A 12689-nucleotide genomic window follows, 5' to 3' on the forward strand; every position below is an offset into this window, starting at 1 on the left:
CGTATACGTAGTAGAAATTCACGATCGTAAATCTGGCATATGCGGCGGGCAAAGTTAGTTCGATAAAGAATGCGCGGAAAAAGGGAAGTGCATAAAGAAAACGTATTTCACCAAGCACGATATTAAACTTCGTTGTTCGCGCTGCTGTATTCAAGATACGCGATTCTGTGAATTCTTTTAGGCAAAAGGGAGAAAGAGAGGGCATGCTGCTACATCGTGGGCGGCAAATAGCAGTCTGAGTACTACGCAAGATCAAGAAGCAAGAAATTCGTTGGGAAGTAAAGATAAGACGGTTTCGAGATGGTAACTAATGGTTTAATTGCTTGTTTAATTCCGTAGAGATTTGTTTTCCTTTACTTTCCTTTACTTTTCCTTCTTTTATTTCTTCTCTGCCATTACTTCGCAGCCTCGTCTGCCTCCCTTATTCTTTTCCTTCTCTTTTTCGTTTCTCTGTTATTCATTAATCTCGAGATTAGTTCCGTTAAATATAATATACTATTAACACTAAAGAATACCTAATTTTCTAATTCTTTCAAAAAACCTGGTTCGCTTGTTATGAATATTATTAAAAAATCGGTAAAATTCCCATCGTGCTTTTCGAAGAAAAAAAAGAATACAAACAGACAATCTCTTCCTAGTATTCCATGTCTCGATTATTTCGTTAAAAGTAGATGTATATTAATCACGTACTAATATTGTTTCAAGGAAACAGCAGACATCCTCGACTCCGATCGATGAACAGTCAGAGTTTGCGAACTATGCTGGCGGAAGTTGGTACATAATGTAACCTCAGCAGCGAGTACATAAAAGTTATTTCATAAATGCGAGCTAGTGAATTTATATAGCTACGATCTCGATTAATTAAAAGAAACTCTTCATTCCTCGAAAACGTTTCAATAAATTTTAATTATATAACGGGAGAAAATGTAGTTCCTTATTAAACCGTCTTATCTTTCGTTCGTTTCCGACGAAAGTTTAATAAAGGGGAACGAAACGGCACTTCGGATTCTTCGTTGGCGTTTCTTCCGATATATCGGCCATCAGGATCGAAGAATGCAGGTCATGGCTGGGTGAGAGATAGATCTAAGGTCTAGGTTCGTAAATTGGTTGCAATACTTCATAGCGTGACGGTGAATAGTGGGTGAGAGGCATGTTCTATAGGTCAGTGACGCTAACTACGGTGCTCGGACACATAATCGCACGTACGCACGATAAAATGCATGCTGCATTAATATCGCGCGTATCCTCGAGCGTCGAGGTAAGGTTAGATCGGAACGATTTCACATACCGGAATACGATTCCCCTTGCGAGGATGCTAACGACGCAGGATCGAATTGTTCGGATACGATCCTTTTATCCCCGAGAAAAATCCAACTTTTGCTCCTATCGTCGAAGATGGAAGGTAACGTGCCGCTTCGATGTCTTTTAACATCCGAGCAGGGAAATCCCGAGAAAATTAAACGCGTTATCGTTTTTAACTTCGATAACCGAGTTCTTTTGGAATCGAGTAGCTTCGTCTTTGTATGTACTTCCAATCTCTTATTTATTACCAGCTACCACCATCAAATTTGAACGTACTACTTAACCTAAGCACATTTTACATAAATTTTATTTAACTTCTTTGACGAAAATTCTATATTTCAATTGTCAGTAGTGCTCGTATTAAACCCTAACAATTTTTCAAAATTCCCATTTAACCCATCTTAGTGTCAGTAACGTGCTATTGAAGCGAAAGTGAAATAAAAGCGATGCTTTAAAAGCTAACGTTCCAAAAGAACGCGATCGACTCGACTCTCGATCCGTGCGTGTGTACGATGCAAAATTGTAACTAATCAAAATTGCAAATAATCGTGTATAATACGGGTGGTTAAGATAGATCAGGCATTACGGCTTAGTCGGAAGTATCGTGCCCACCGTCTTGACGTAGTTGACGGTCTCGGCGGTCGCCTCGGTGAGGGCCCTTCGTAGCCGTGAACGTCGGACCTGCGACAGCGTACGTGGACAGAGTACGACGCCCTGGGCACCCTGTGAACCGGAACCAGAGCCTGAACCGGAACCGGGGCCGGGTACCGCAGCGATGGGTGGCGGAGGCGTCGTCGGCATTGTCGTCGACGACGATTTGCACCACCAGGGGAACTGGGCGTGTTTTTAACACGTTGTTATTCCACACTGACAGCACTCTTATAGCATACTTAGACACAGTAGAGAGAGTGGCAAACAGGTGCAGTGGTTGACGAGTGACAATAGACAAGGCTATGCTCTATATGGATCACACGAGAAGAGACAAAGTGTTCTGATACGAGACGACTTAAGGAGAGTGATCTATGCTTTGATCAAACAGTTCTTCTAAAAGTGTCTTTAATTTAAAATAACTACAAAGGCAGAAGTTTTTCTATATTTTCAAGAAATATATGTTTTAGGTATACATAAAAATGTTTAATAAATAAATTTAATAAATAATAATTAAATTTGTAAATATTTTTTACAAATTCTAAACACCCTCGTCAACATGATTATTTGAAATTAGAGACACGTTTGTTAGAAGCTGTCTATCTTACAGTGATCGACTTATCATCGACTAAGCATCGATTTCTCCTTTTAAATCATCCTTGTACAGGGTGATTCATTCAGCTTGACGGCAAGCCACTGGTAAACGGTCTGTCGTGCGAGAAGAATACATATACAGATCGTCGAAGCAAGCTTCATCACGCGAAGTACTTCATTCCGGACATTCCCAGAATTATAAGATGGTTCCAACAAAAGTTACATGGTTCGACGCTTGTAAACCGTGAAACTTTCGTGGAAACTGTTTATGGAGGAAGAACGGAAGAAATACTTCGGTTCATAAAGTTTCGCAGCCGGAACTCGGTAATTCATTCGCTCCTTTATTCCCGCACGACGAGCGGCGTACCAGAGCGACTTATGGTTGAATATCACCCGGTGCATCGTATGAAAGCCAGAGACAAAGACAGAGACAGAGTGGGAGAAACGATCATAGAGACAAAAGCAGACACGTGTACAGTGTACAATCTTGGAACGCGTTCATCTCGATTCTACATCTCGTCCCTCGTCAATCCTTCTCTAGGCCTGTCTTTCTTCACTCTTTGAACACGATCAATGTCTGGCAAGGTAGGTTTCGATATAAGTGGGCGAGCAGCAGCTAGTGGGAACGATGTAACTCGAGTACAAAAGCGTATGAAAAACTTAATGATCCTCTACGTCATCTAAGAAGGCTGACCACTACGTTTTTCGCTAGACTCGGCCGCTACTGCCGCTAGACTAAAGGAACTTCGGTTTCGAAACTAGTTCTACCGGACCAGATCTCTCTACGAACGGGGGTGGTGTACTCTCTATGGGCGGTGGGGTTGGGTGTTGCTGGCGACGTTGGTGGGGGACACTGGCGAACAATCGAATGAGAAGCTCGTCAGGATCGCAGTTATTTTTCCGGGCGTGCAAGCGCCACGGGTGACCCGGTCCAAAATCGGGGCTTAGCGATGCAAAAGAACGCTAATGGATGATGCGAGCAGATGGTGCACCGGAAAATTGATGATGTTATTCTTACCGCGTTCTACTTAAAGGTCTGCCAACTACGCTCGCTATCTACTTTACGTTCACGTGGGCGATGACTTGCGAACAACGCATATAAGTTTACTACAGAGAGAAAGAGGAGCAGCTGGATGGAAGAGAATTCGATGGTCATCGAACCAGAGAGAATATATCAGATGCTACAGGATGCTGCTGAAGGGGGGCTACTGTGTCGCGCGTGGACATTTTGTATCGTTGGTGAAATTTCATTGGCCGATCATAGGGAAACGAATTTGAGGAGTTTCCTCTAATCTCATCCGCTTGTTGTTAGCCTGTTGGCGTCGAAACTCGATCCGAAAGCTAAGCCGATTGGAAGCCACGTCTCCGGATAGCTTAATGACCGATTCGTACTACGAAGCTCCGACTATTTGCCAGCTAGGGATTTACCGAATGTGTTCGATCGATGAATTACTGCGTTCATCTTACGACGAATAAATGATGTTGCCATGGTGGAAGCTTCATGGAGAAGCTTGTTACACAACAGCCCTTCGTTAACTGGTCATAGTTAAATATTTTATTCATCTCCAGATGAAATATCTCAGAAATTAATTTCTCGCCTCGAATATTTTGCAAATACATTTTCTGCTTATTATTTCTATGGAATAACTGAAAAATGTGAAATATCTCACAAAGTAATTTCTTGCTCGAAGCATTTAGACAAAATATCTCGTATCTTAACAGTCCTAATGATACGGATCTCGAATCATTACGTAAAACATAACGTCGCATGAACGATATCGTGTCGCGGAATACCTCGTCCATAATTACGAAGGCAATTGGAAAAATTAAATCTCGAACAGTTAACGGGACGCTGCTGTGTCGAGAGGCTCGTTGTAGCGAGATAATTATCGAACTTCTGAGGAACTAGTTTAGCGTGTACCTTGCGAGACACAAGATTATGGCTGGGTGGTTGACTGTAAATTACACCGTTAACGGGAAACGTGATTACGAAAGGAGAAGGACCGCGTAAACTTGCGGAAAATATTAGGTTCGACGAAGTTCGGTCGAAGATTACGCTGATGCCGTGGGAATCCGGGTCTCCAATAGCGCGGCTACTTCGCTGAAATCCGCAAAACTGCAGACTTCGCTGGGAGTGGCTGTTACGAGAGCGACTCCGTGGAACTGCTTCGAACGCTACCGCTCTACGGAGAAATCTATTCAAATGTATTGGAGTCACTTTAGACGCCGATCTCCATTATCGAGTTGACTTGATCGGGTGAAAGATTGGCTTTGCGGTTGCTTCGATCTGGCACCACGTTGTAATCGAATCGAGGTGTTTCCGTATGGAGGGGTGGGAAAGTTTCGCGAGGAATGGACTTCTGGAAGAGATTTGTGCCAACCCGTTTGGTTTCGTTAATTAAAGACGAGTTGATAGACTGACGAGTGGCGAAAGTTTCGAATCACGAGAAATAGATCTTTGGAAGAGCAGCGTGCCAACCGCAGTATCTGTATTTTTAATCCAAGCTGTACCATTCTTTTATGTATCTTGTTATTTGTACACCAGCTTAAGAGAATACTCGAAAACTCGTAGAAACCTTTTATATGTTACGTGTCTTGTATGAAGCTCTTTGAAATTTTTAAACTTTCTGGATAGCCATAAAAGGATTAACCAACAGCAAGTATTAAGCAACCTATTAATTACGAGAAAATGATTAATTAGTACAGAATAAAAAACTGCTCTGAAAAATTTACAAATATTAAAAAGTGAAAGATAAATCGAATTTAGTACCTACTCAGAACTTCCTGCTCAAGAATCGATTATGTCTCGCTGCACTCAAAGATAAATATCGCAGCTTCTGGCAAGTGGAGACCTCAAGATGAGAATCGAAAGAATCTAAGGCGATCGTCTAAGAGAGTTCGTGTCAGTGAACTACTTACAGCGCATAAGTTGCCGAATCAATGCTGTTGCAACGATTTAACTTTTTCTTTCGTGGTTGGCACTCGGACGAATCGCGACCGATCGAGAATGCTCCAATAATATTCCAGACGCGATTAGTTGACCTTTTTTTCCTATAACACCGAATAATCCAGGTTACGAGGATAATCGAGGTTAACGGCCTGTGACATTGCCTTCATGACTAAGGACTAGTCGAAAAGTAGTCTTTACGAACATAGAACCCCACCCGAGGGTTGCTTCCCTTCGAGTAAGACCATTTCCTTGGGCAAGAATTGGGGTGGCTTGTATAACATTGTTGGCTTTATTACTTCGGTGTACATGTTTATTAGATTTTGTATTTCTTTGTATTTCTAACCTTTTTCACACGCTAACGTCGTACAATTACGAATCTATCAGCTTCATCAAGATTAATTATTCAGTCTCTAACGAATGAAATCTTAATCGTACACTCTAATATCGAAATTATACAATTTTCCGAAACTACAATTGATCATTTCCACTTCTGACAACGAGACTTGAAATAGGAAGATGTACAGTACATTTCAATTGAACTAAGTAATTTAATCATGTTTGATTTAATTCTTAAATCTTTCGCTAATAAGATTTCTGACTTATTGGTATGTCTTAACCCCTGAGCAAATTTAATATTAAAATTGAAACATTTCTACAAGTTAGAAAGCTCAGACGTATTATGCCTGGACAGACATAAATGTACGATGGTACAATGTGTTTGCTATATCTAGCAAATGTATGGCAAACTTTTCGTACTATAGTTTCCAGACACAAGAGAATGTTCCACCGCGTCTATTGGAACCGGGTCGTCTGACGGCGCTGCATCCTAAATATTTGAAACTGAAACTGCTCGTCTGTTTCCGAAAGTGCAATATACCGACGAGAAACCGGAAGTTCTGTGGCACCGGGCTGTTTGTCGATGATTTCCGCAATGAAATTTGTACGAGGACGCTCGTCATCTGCTCGTGAAGCGCCTTAATGTCTCTACATAGTGAACAGAATATCTGTTTTTCGCGATAATCTTTATCAAAAGATTAGGCAGTACTATTCATTTACTCTCGTTGTTAATTCGTAACTGTTGTCTTCTAAAAGGTTGTTACGTCGGACGACTCCTTACCTAAACCAGGCTACACACCGCGGGCAACATGGCAACCAGATGTCTACACATCCTTACTGTGTACCCTCAATAGCCTTAAGGACCTACCATAAATCTCAGGAATTTTCTAGCTAAGGTCCTTCAGACCGAACAAAGATCTTTTTACTAAATCGTTTTCTAAAGTTTATTGATTACTGCGGGAAGACACGGGAAAGATACTTTTTCTCACGTATGATGCTTCCCATTAGCAACTTTCTATCGAGGGCGGCTAAGACCCTTCGTAGTCCACTAATCTTCTTATTATCCGATCAGAAGTAACGTCTACTGCCCTCACTTCCATAACTAAAATTGTCATCAACAAATTCGATGGTCCCGTACGTTAGACGCTTATTACTTATTCTTCATCGTTAGAATAGTCAATATATCTTTACCGGATTTCTACCCTTAGATCAATCACTTACTTAACTCGTACATACGCATCAGTGTAACTATCTTCTTTACAAAGTTGTTGGAATAAACATTAATTTATACGTGTTAATTCAGTGTAAACTCAATTGAACCACCCCTATTATCTTAACAGAAATAAGGGCATCGATCATTTCGTGGCGTCGGTTATCTAATCGTAACGGCAATTTACGGCTCCCGTTGACGTGCTTTCTCGCGATCTCGTCTCTCCGCGAATGGTCGAATAAACAAGCTAATGCAACCTAATAATATTCTTATAATAAGTCACCCTTGGAAACTAAACGGTGATATATTCGTAATAAAATATACTAAACACGCTACATCAAAGCTGAAAGTAAAGCACGACCATAATTAATATCGCGTTCTCAGCTTCACCAAAAACTAATACTATTGGTTTTTAATATATTTTAATAACAAATATATTACTAGCTTGTAATTAATAACAAGAGAGCGTGACAAACTTTCTTGTCCTTTTTTCACTATTTCAAACATATATTAATCATAACCACTAGACTGAGGGAATCTAACGTTCTAAACAGTGCTTGCGGAAGCGACTAAACATCTAAAAATCTTTCCGAGAGAAAAAGCACAGAAACACAGAGGATCGAGAAAATAGGCTTGATCAACTGAAACCTCAAGCTTGCTTTCAATAAAAGAACCGTGACACGTCGCATACCATTCATTGGCAATCAAAACCTCTATCAAAGGAGACAATAAAAAGGAAACGCTCAACAAAAACATTCCGAGCTCCTCCACTTCGTTTTTATAACAACGAAGGTGAAAGTGATCGTTCCTTTCATTAAAGTGTTTCCTGTCGACGATTAAATGCCGAGAGTGACCTATTTGATCCCTTTTTTTCCTCTCACTACGCGTAATGGAAAAGTAAAAAAAAAAAAAAAAGGTATAGAGAAGAGAGAGGAAGAAACAGAGGAACGTAGGCGACTGATTCACGAACGGTTTTCATTCGATCCCTTTTAATGAGAGGCTTTCAATAGAAGAAAGGGAAATTGATATCGACCTTCGACGAAGAGACTCTGCAAATTGCCAATTCTCGTTCATTATTTCCTCGGTCGTCCACGTAAGCGAGATGCTACACGGCCGAACGTATTATTGACACTGCCATCGCGAGATGTCGTATTATATTTTGATTTCACTGGACTGAATAGTAATTCAGTTGCAATCGATGAATTTATAGGCGACCAAGTGCCTCGTGACAATTAGTCGCCGCGAATTCTGAGAGTTCTCTTCTTCTCGCTATTAATGCAATTACGAATAGAATCATTGATTTTGTTCGATTGGAAAATACATCGATTTTAATGTAATTAATATTGTTTCATTCTTATAGAACTGCAAATTATAGTCTGATAACGTTTCCGTCCATGTTTGGTAACTATCGAAGAACTCGAACTTCCTTTGGTGAAAGTTTCATGGCTTGAACTCATGTCAAAACAATGCGGTGGAAAAATATAATGAGCGTGATTTTTGTTGACTTTCGGGTTTCTAATTCTCTCCTGATAAACAAAAATTTACGTGTTAGGTCTCGGGTATTGTTAATTATTCGTATTATACGTATAATTGAACCACAGATATTTATACAAATTTATATTTTTGTAAACACAACTGAAAGAACAGTACTCTTGACGATTATCATTATACCAAGCAATGCTTCAAACTGAAACAAGTAAAATAAAAATTCTAAAACTAAGATTTTAAAGACAACTAACAAGATTTTTAGAATATAGTTTTCTCAGCATAAGAATCTGTCTAGTAACGAGAGAAAACTTTTAGGATATTGGAAGTATCAGTACTCGTCTTCGTGGCAATAGAGATACAAGAGCACAAAAAGACAAACTTCTATCGCGCAAGTAACAAGAAGATATCGATCAAAGACTAAGTCCGTGATAAAGTGGTTCGGAGGTAGCGAGTCCTCGTGTTCATTTTAATCCGATTCTTCCCATGCCCTCCCCATACGTCCTAGAACCGCCGCCCCAAACCGCGTGGCCTGCGAAACACGTGACGAAAACTATTCTCAGTTACGAACCATTACGAACGAAACACAGGTTTTCTGTTATCAAATTACACGAACGGGAACACGTCGAAAATTTTGTTCCTTTGTACGGCGACGCATTCCAATCACGTAAACTGCTCGAACAGAAACCAGTTACCTAGAAACTAAAATGTGCTGCAGTTTCCCTCCGTTCCGCGGAGAGAGGGAACATTGTCACGAAAAAAATTTACATTGGGTTCTTTTCCCATCGGATTCCATTTCTTCTTCGTACTTTTATTAAAAGTAATCTGGAGAATTTGTATGAAAATGACAGTGTTAGATTTCCATTGGCACCGTTTACGATATGATGAAACAGGGATTTTTTAGCGCCTCTTTTGTGTGTTTCGTACATCTGATTTCACATTTAGTGACACCAATTAGTAGGTATTGCCTAGGTAAGATTTTGTATATTCGTTTAAGTGTAATTATTCCGTCTTTTACGATCTAATTCTCCATCTCCCAACTGTTCCCAGCGAGCATTTAAATTCCTAAATCAATTCAAGTTAAATCGTTTTGATGCCATATTATTAGGTTTAATAGACGACTTTCCCGAAGAATGGCACAGTGAATTTCTATTGCCAGATCGTTTTGCATGCATACGAGTACATCGGCGTACACATATTCTGCACGTGCAAATCGCATCGCGTTCATCTCTCTGATAATCATTATCTGAAGAAATAGAGCGGAGAAAGGAGCACGGTATCTTCGGTGAGGCATCAAGCCCAACAATAGTCGGATTATTTGATCCATGGACCAAAGTGCACGATTAGGACTCGGCAATTGATTGAAGTTGTCTCCACGAACTTTTGTTATCTAGTCGGTCGCGTTACTCAGGAAAATTTACTATGGAAAGAGTGAGAAAGTCGTCAAGCAATTTCTTCCGGTCGGTCGTCGAATCTAATCCAATCGGAAATTCGTTTGAGTCTGATGCAATTAGAATTGTTTGAATGTACTCATTTTTGCAGAAAGAATGTAATCCGTCAATTTAAGCAAATGCTGTACCTGTAATTTTTTTGTTAATTTTTGCTGCTGATTAAACGAGTAGCTTTTTAAATATTATTATTATTGTTAATTAATTATAAAATTAAATATTGTTATTTTCAAATCTTCTTATTTAAATAATGGTTACTTGTAAAGGTGTAAAAGGGGTGTATTGTACAGTATGTGATATTTGATTAACCAAATTGAAGGGTACACTTATAATAATAAAAATATGATAATTCTTAACAAGTAACGAATAATATATAAATTCAAATGTTGAACAGATAGAAAACATCGAGATGTTAACACAATTACCACAGTTCAAGAATAAGGGATGCAAATGTGTTTTTACAAAAGTTTTCCGAAGTTCGAATTCCTTGAGAACTCAAGAACTACTAACGAAGTGTATCTCGAGGTGTGTAAGTAGTGGTCGTTATGGTAGGGTGTACAGGAAATCAAAGTAGCAACTTACGAGGGTGGAAAATTGGAGTTGGTCGTACGACTTCGTCAAAAGATTTGGCTATGCCGTGGCATTCTTACCAAACTTTCGTGTTGCAAAACTTTCTTAATGTTTTAAAATATTCATGACAGCATTCTTGATATTTTAAAAGAAGAGCGTGACAAAATTTGAAAACGTCCACAGTTCGATGAAGATCTCTTACGTGAAATATTTTTCTAAATGTAACTGGAACATTCGCTGCCTTTTCTTTCTTACTGTCGCATTCTCCGAAATGGATAAAATTTATTTGTACTAGAGATGCCAGGAATCATCTTAAGTGCATCCCGATAGATTTTGAGCGAACACGAAAAAGAAGTCCCTGAAGCAAGGCGTGCTTAAGATCGTCTGCACGCGATAAAAACGTAAAAACTGCTGTCCTTGCTTTTAAAGTCCCGGACTCCATCCGCTTCATTTCCCAGGACGCAGTTGGACCGACAAGGAACACGTGTACAGTTTCAGATTTACAACTTTACCGCTGTCATTATCACCGCGCGATATGAAACTCCGCAGATATTTCCCATCCATCGAAACTTTGACGATTTCATACTGATGTACAATATAACTTTGTTACGTATGAGAAGAACATAATAACAGCATTAGACATATTTCTAGTGAATATACGCTACGAACAAATGCTCGAATATGTCACGTGTTTTACGAGTTCGGAGATATTTTCTAGAAAAATGGCAATTTGTTGGAAGTTTCCATTTTTACAGTATCTAAACGTAGAAGTGTCGCATTTCATCAAATTAATCAATATCGTTGTGTAATTTGATAAATGTTTTTATAAACGTGTAGTAGAGTATTGACGATGGTTGACATGTATCTAGTATTCTATTTTACAAGAAAATGCGACCACAGTTAAGGATCGACGGAAAATCATCGTGCGCAGTAGAATAAGTCAGCCATAATTTAGACGCGATCGCGTGGGCTACAAAAATGAAAACTAAGTACCAGCGTGATAAGCGCGACCCTCTACAAGGAAAGGGCGCCAAATATAGAATGCTATGCAGCTCTGAAATGCCATAAATCTTGTTCATCTCCAATCAACTGGACGCTTCGCTTCTATATGCACGCCACAGTTCCAGCCAATTTTTCCCCGAAAATAAAACGAACTGTACCTCGTCCAGATTCATTAACTCGAACGTACTGTTCTTGAAAAATCCTTTTCGACCGTCAATCAAAAAAATGTAGAAAGCAACAAAATGAAAAAGTGGCAGGAGAGAGACAGGATAGATAGAGAGAGAGACAGAAAGGGAGAGAGAGAGAGAGAGGGAGAAGAAAAAAATAGAAAATGCGAAGAGTTAGTCATGACAGGAAAAAAGGGTCTCAATTATCTCTCGTGTCACGGTTGTACGTCGCGAACCTTGGCGCACGACATGCAGGAGCATGATTATAATCCGCTGGCTTCCGGCCAAAATCGCATACAAAGCCCGCTCTTCTGCTTCTACTATCCCCAGTTGCCCTAAGTGTCCGTACGATACGAAATGTTTCGTCGCATCGAAGAGAGATAATTAAACTAACAATGTCGAGATCTCACTTGCTCGCTGCTCTCTTCCTCTCCTCGCTTCTTTTCCCTTTTCGGTTTTTTTTTTTTTTTTAGTTTTTGCGCACTGGATCTCATTTAATGACGACGAGGGATTCGTTTCGTGCTCGTCAAAAATTGGACTCTCGGCAATAAGCAAATTGCCTGCTCTTCAGAATTGTACGTCTTTCCGCGAATGTAGATACAGAGATGACGTTTTTGCCACGTCGTAGGTTTCCTACGAGGCTACGTGAGGATTTTTGTCTGCTTTAATACTAAACCCGCTATTTTATTTACTCCAGCGGATATTTTATTTTGATGTAATGGTATATACTTCGATGTAGTAATCTTTTCTATTTTGATAGATTTAGATTAAAAAGTATCGGAATACAAAAATATTCTGAGCCTACTTTTTGAAATTCTTAAATGTTATGAAACACTTCCATATGTAACTTCAAGCTTTCAACTGATGTGTATATTGAGTGTATATATTGAGAGCTTAGACACACTTCCTAAATGATTTATATTATTACGATTTATTTTATATCGAATATTTTTATCAACGAAAATGGAAGAGGAGAA

At 39.5% G+C, this 12689-nt stretch overlaps 1 protein-coding gene across 3 annotated transcripts in view; it reads right to left on the minus strand.

Moving 5' to 3' along the window:
* Positions 1-12689, minus strand: part of LOC122572823 (small conductance calcium-activated potassium channel protein) — a 234319-nt gene that overhangs the window by 139465 nt on the left and 82165 nt on the right. Inside the window, exon 4 of one of the 3 annotated variants that reach the window (XM_043738334.1) lies at positions 1915-2136. The exons of 1 other annotated variant lie outside the window; for it this stretch is intronic. In XM_043738334.1, coding sequence (XP_043594269.1) covers positions 1915-2136 — 222 coding nt within the window. The remainder of the gene's footprint in view (positions 1-1914; positions 2137-12689) is intronic. One more of the 3 variants, XM_043738335.1, reaches the window with a different exon arrangement.

The sequence above is a fragment of the Bombus pyrosoma genome, linkage group LG11 (genome assembly GCF_014825855.1).
Source record: "Bombus pyrosoma isolate SC7728 linkage group LG11, ASM1482585v1, whole genome shotgun sequence".
NCBI lineage: Eukaryota > Metazoa > Arthropoda > Insecta > Hymenoptera > Apidae > Bombus > Bombus pyrosoma.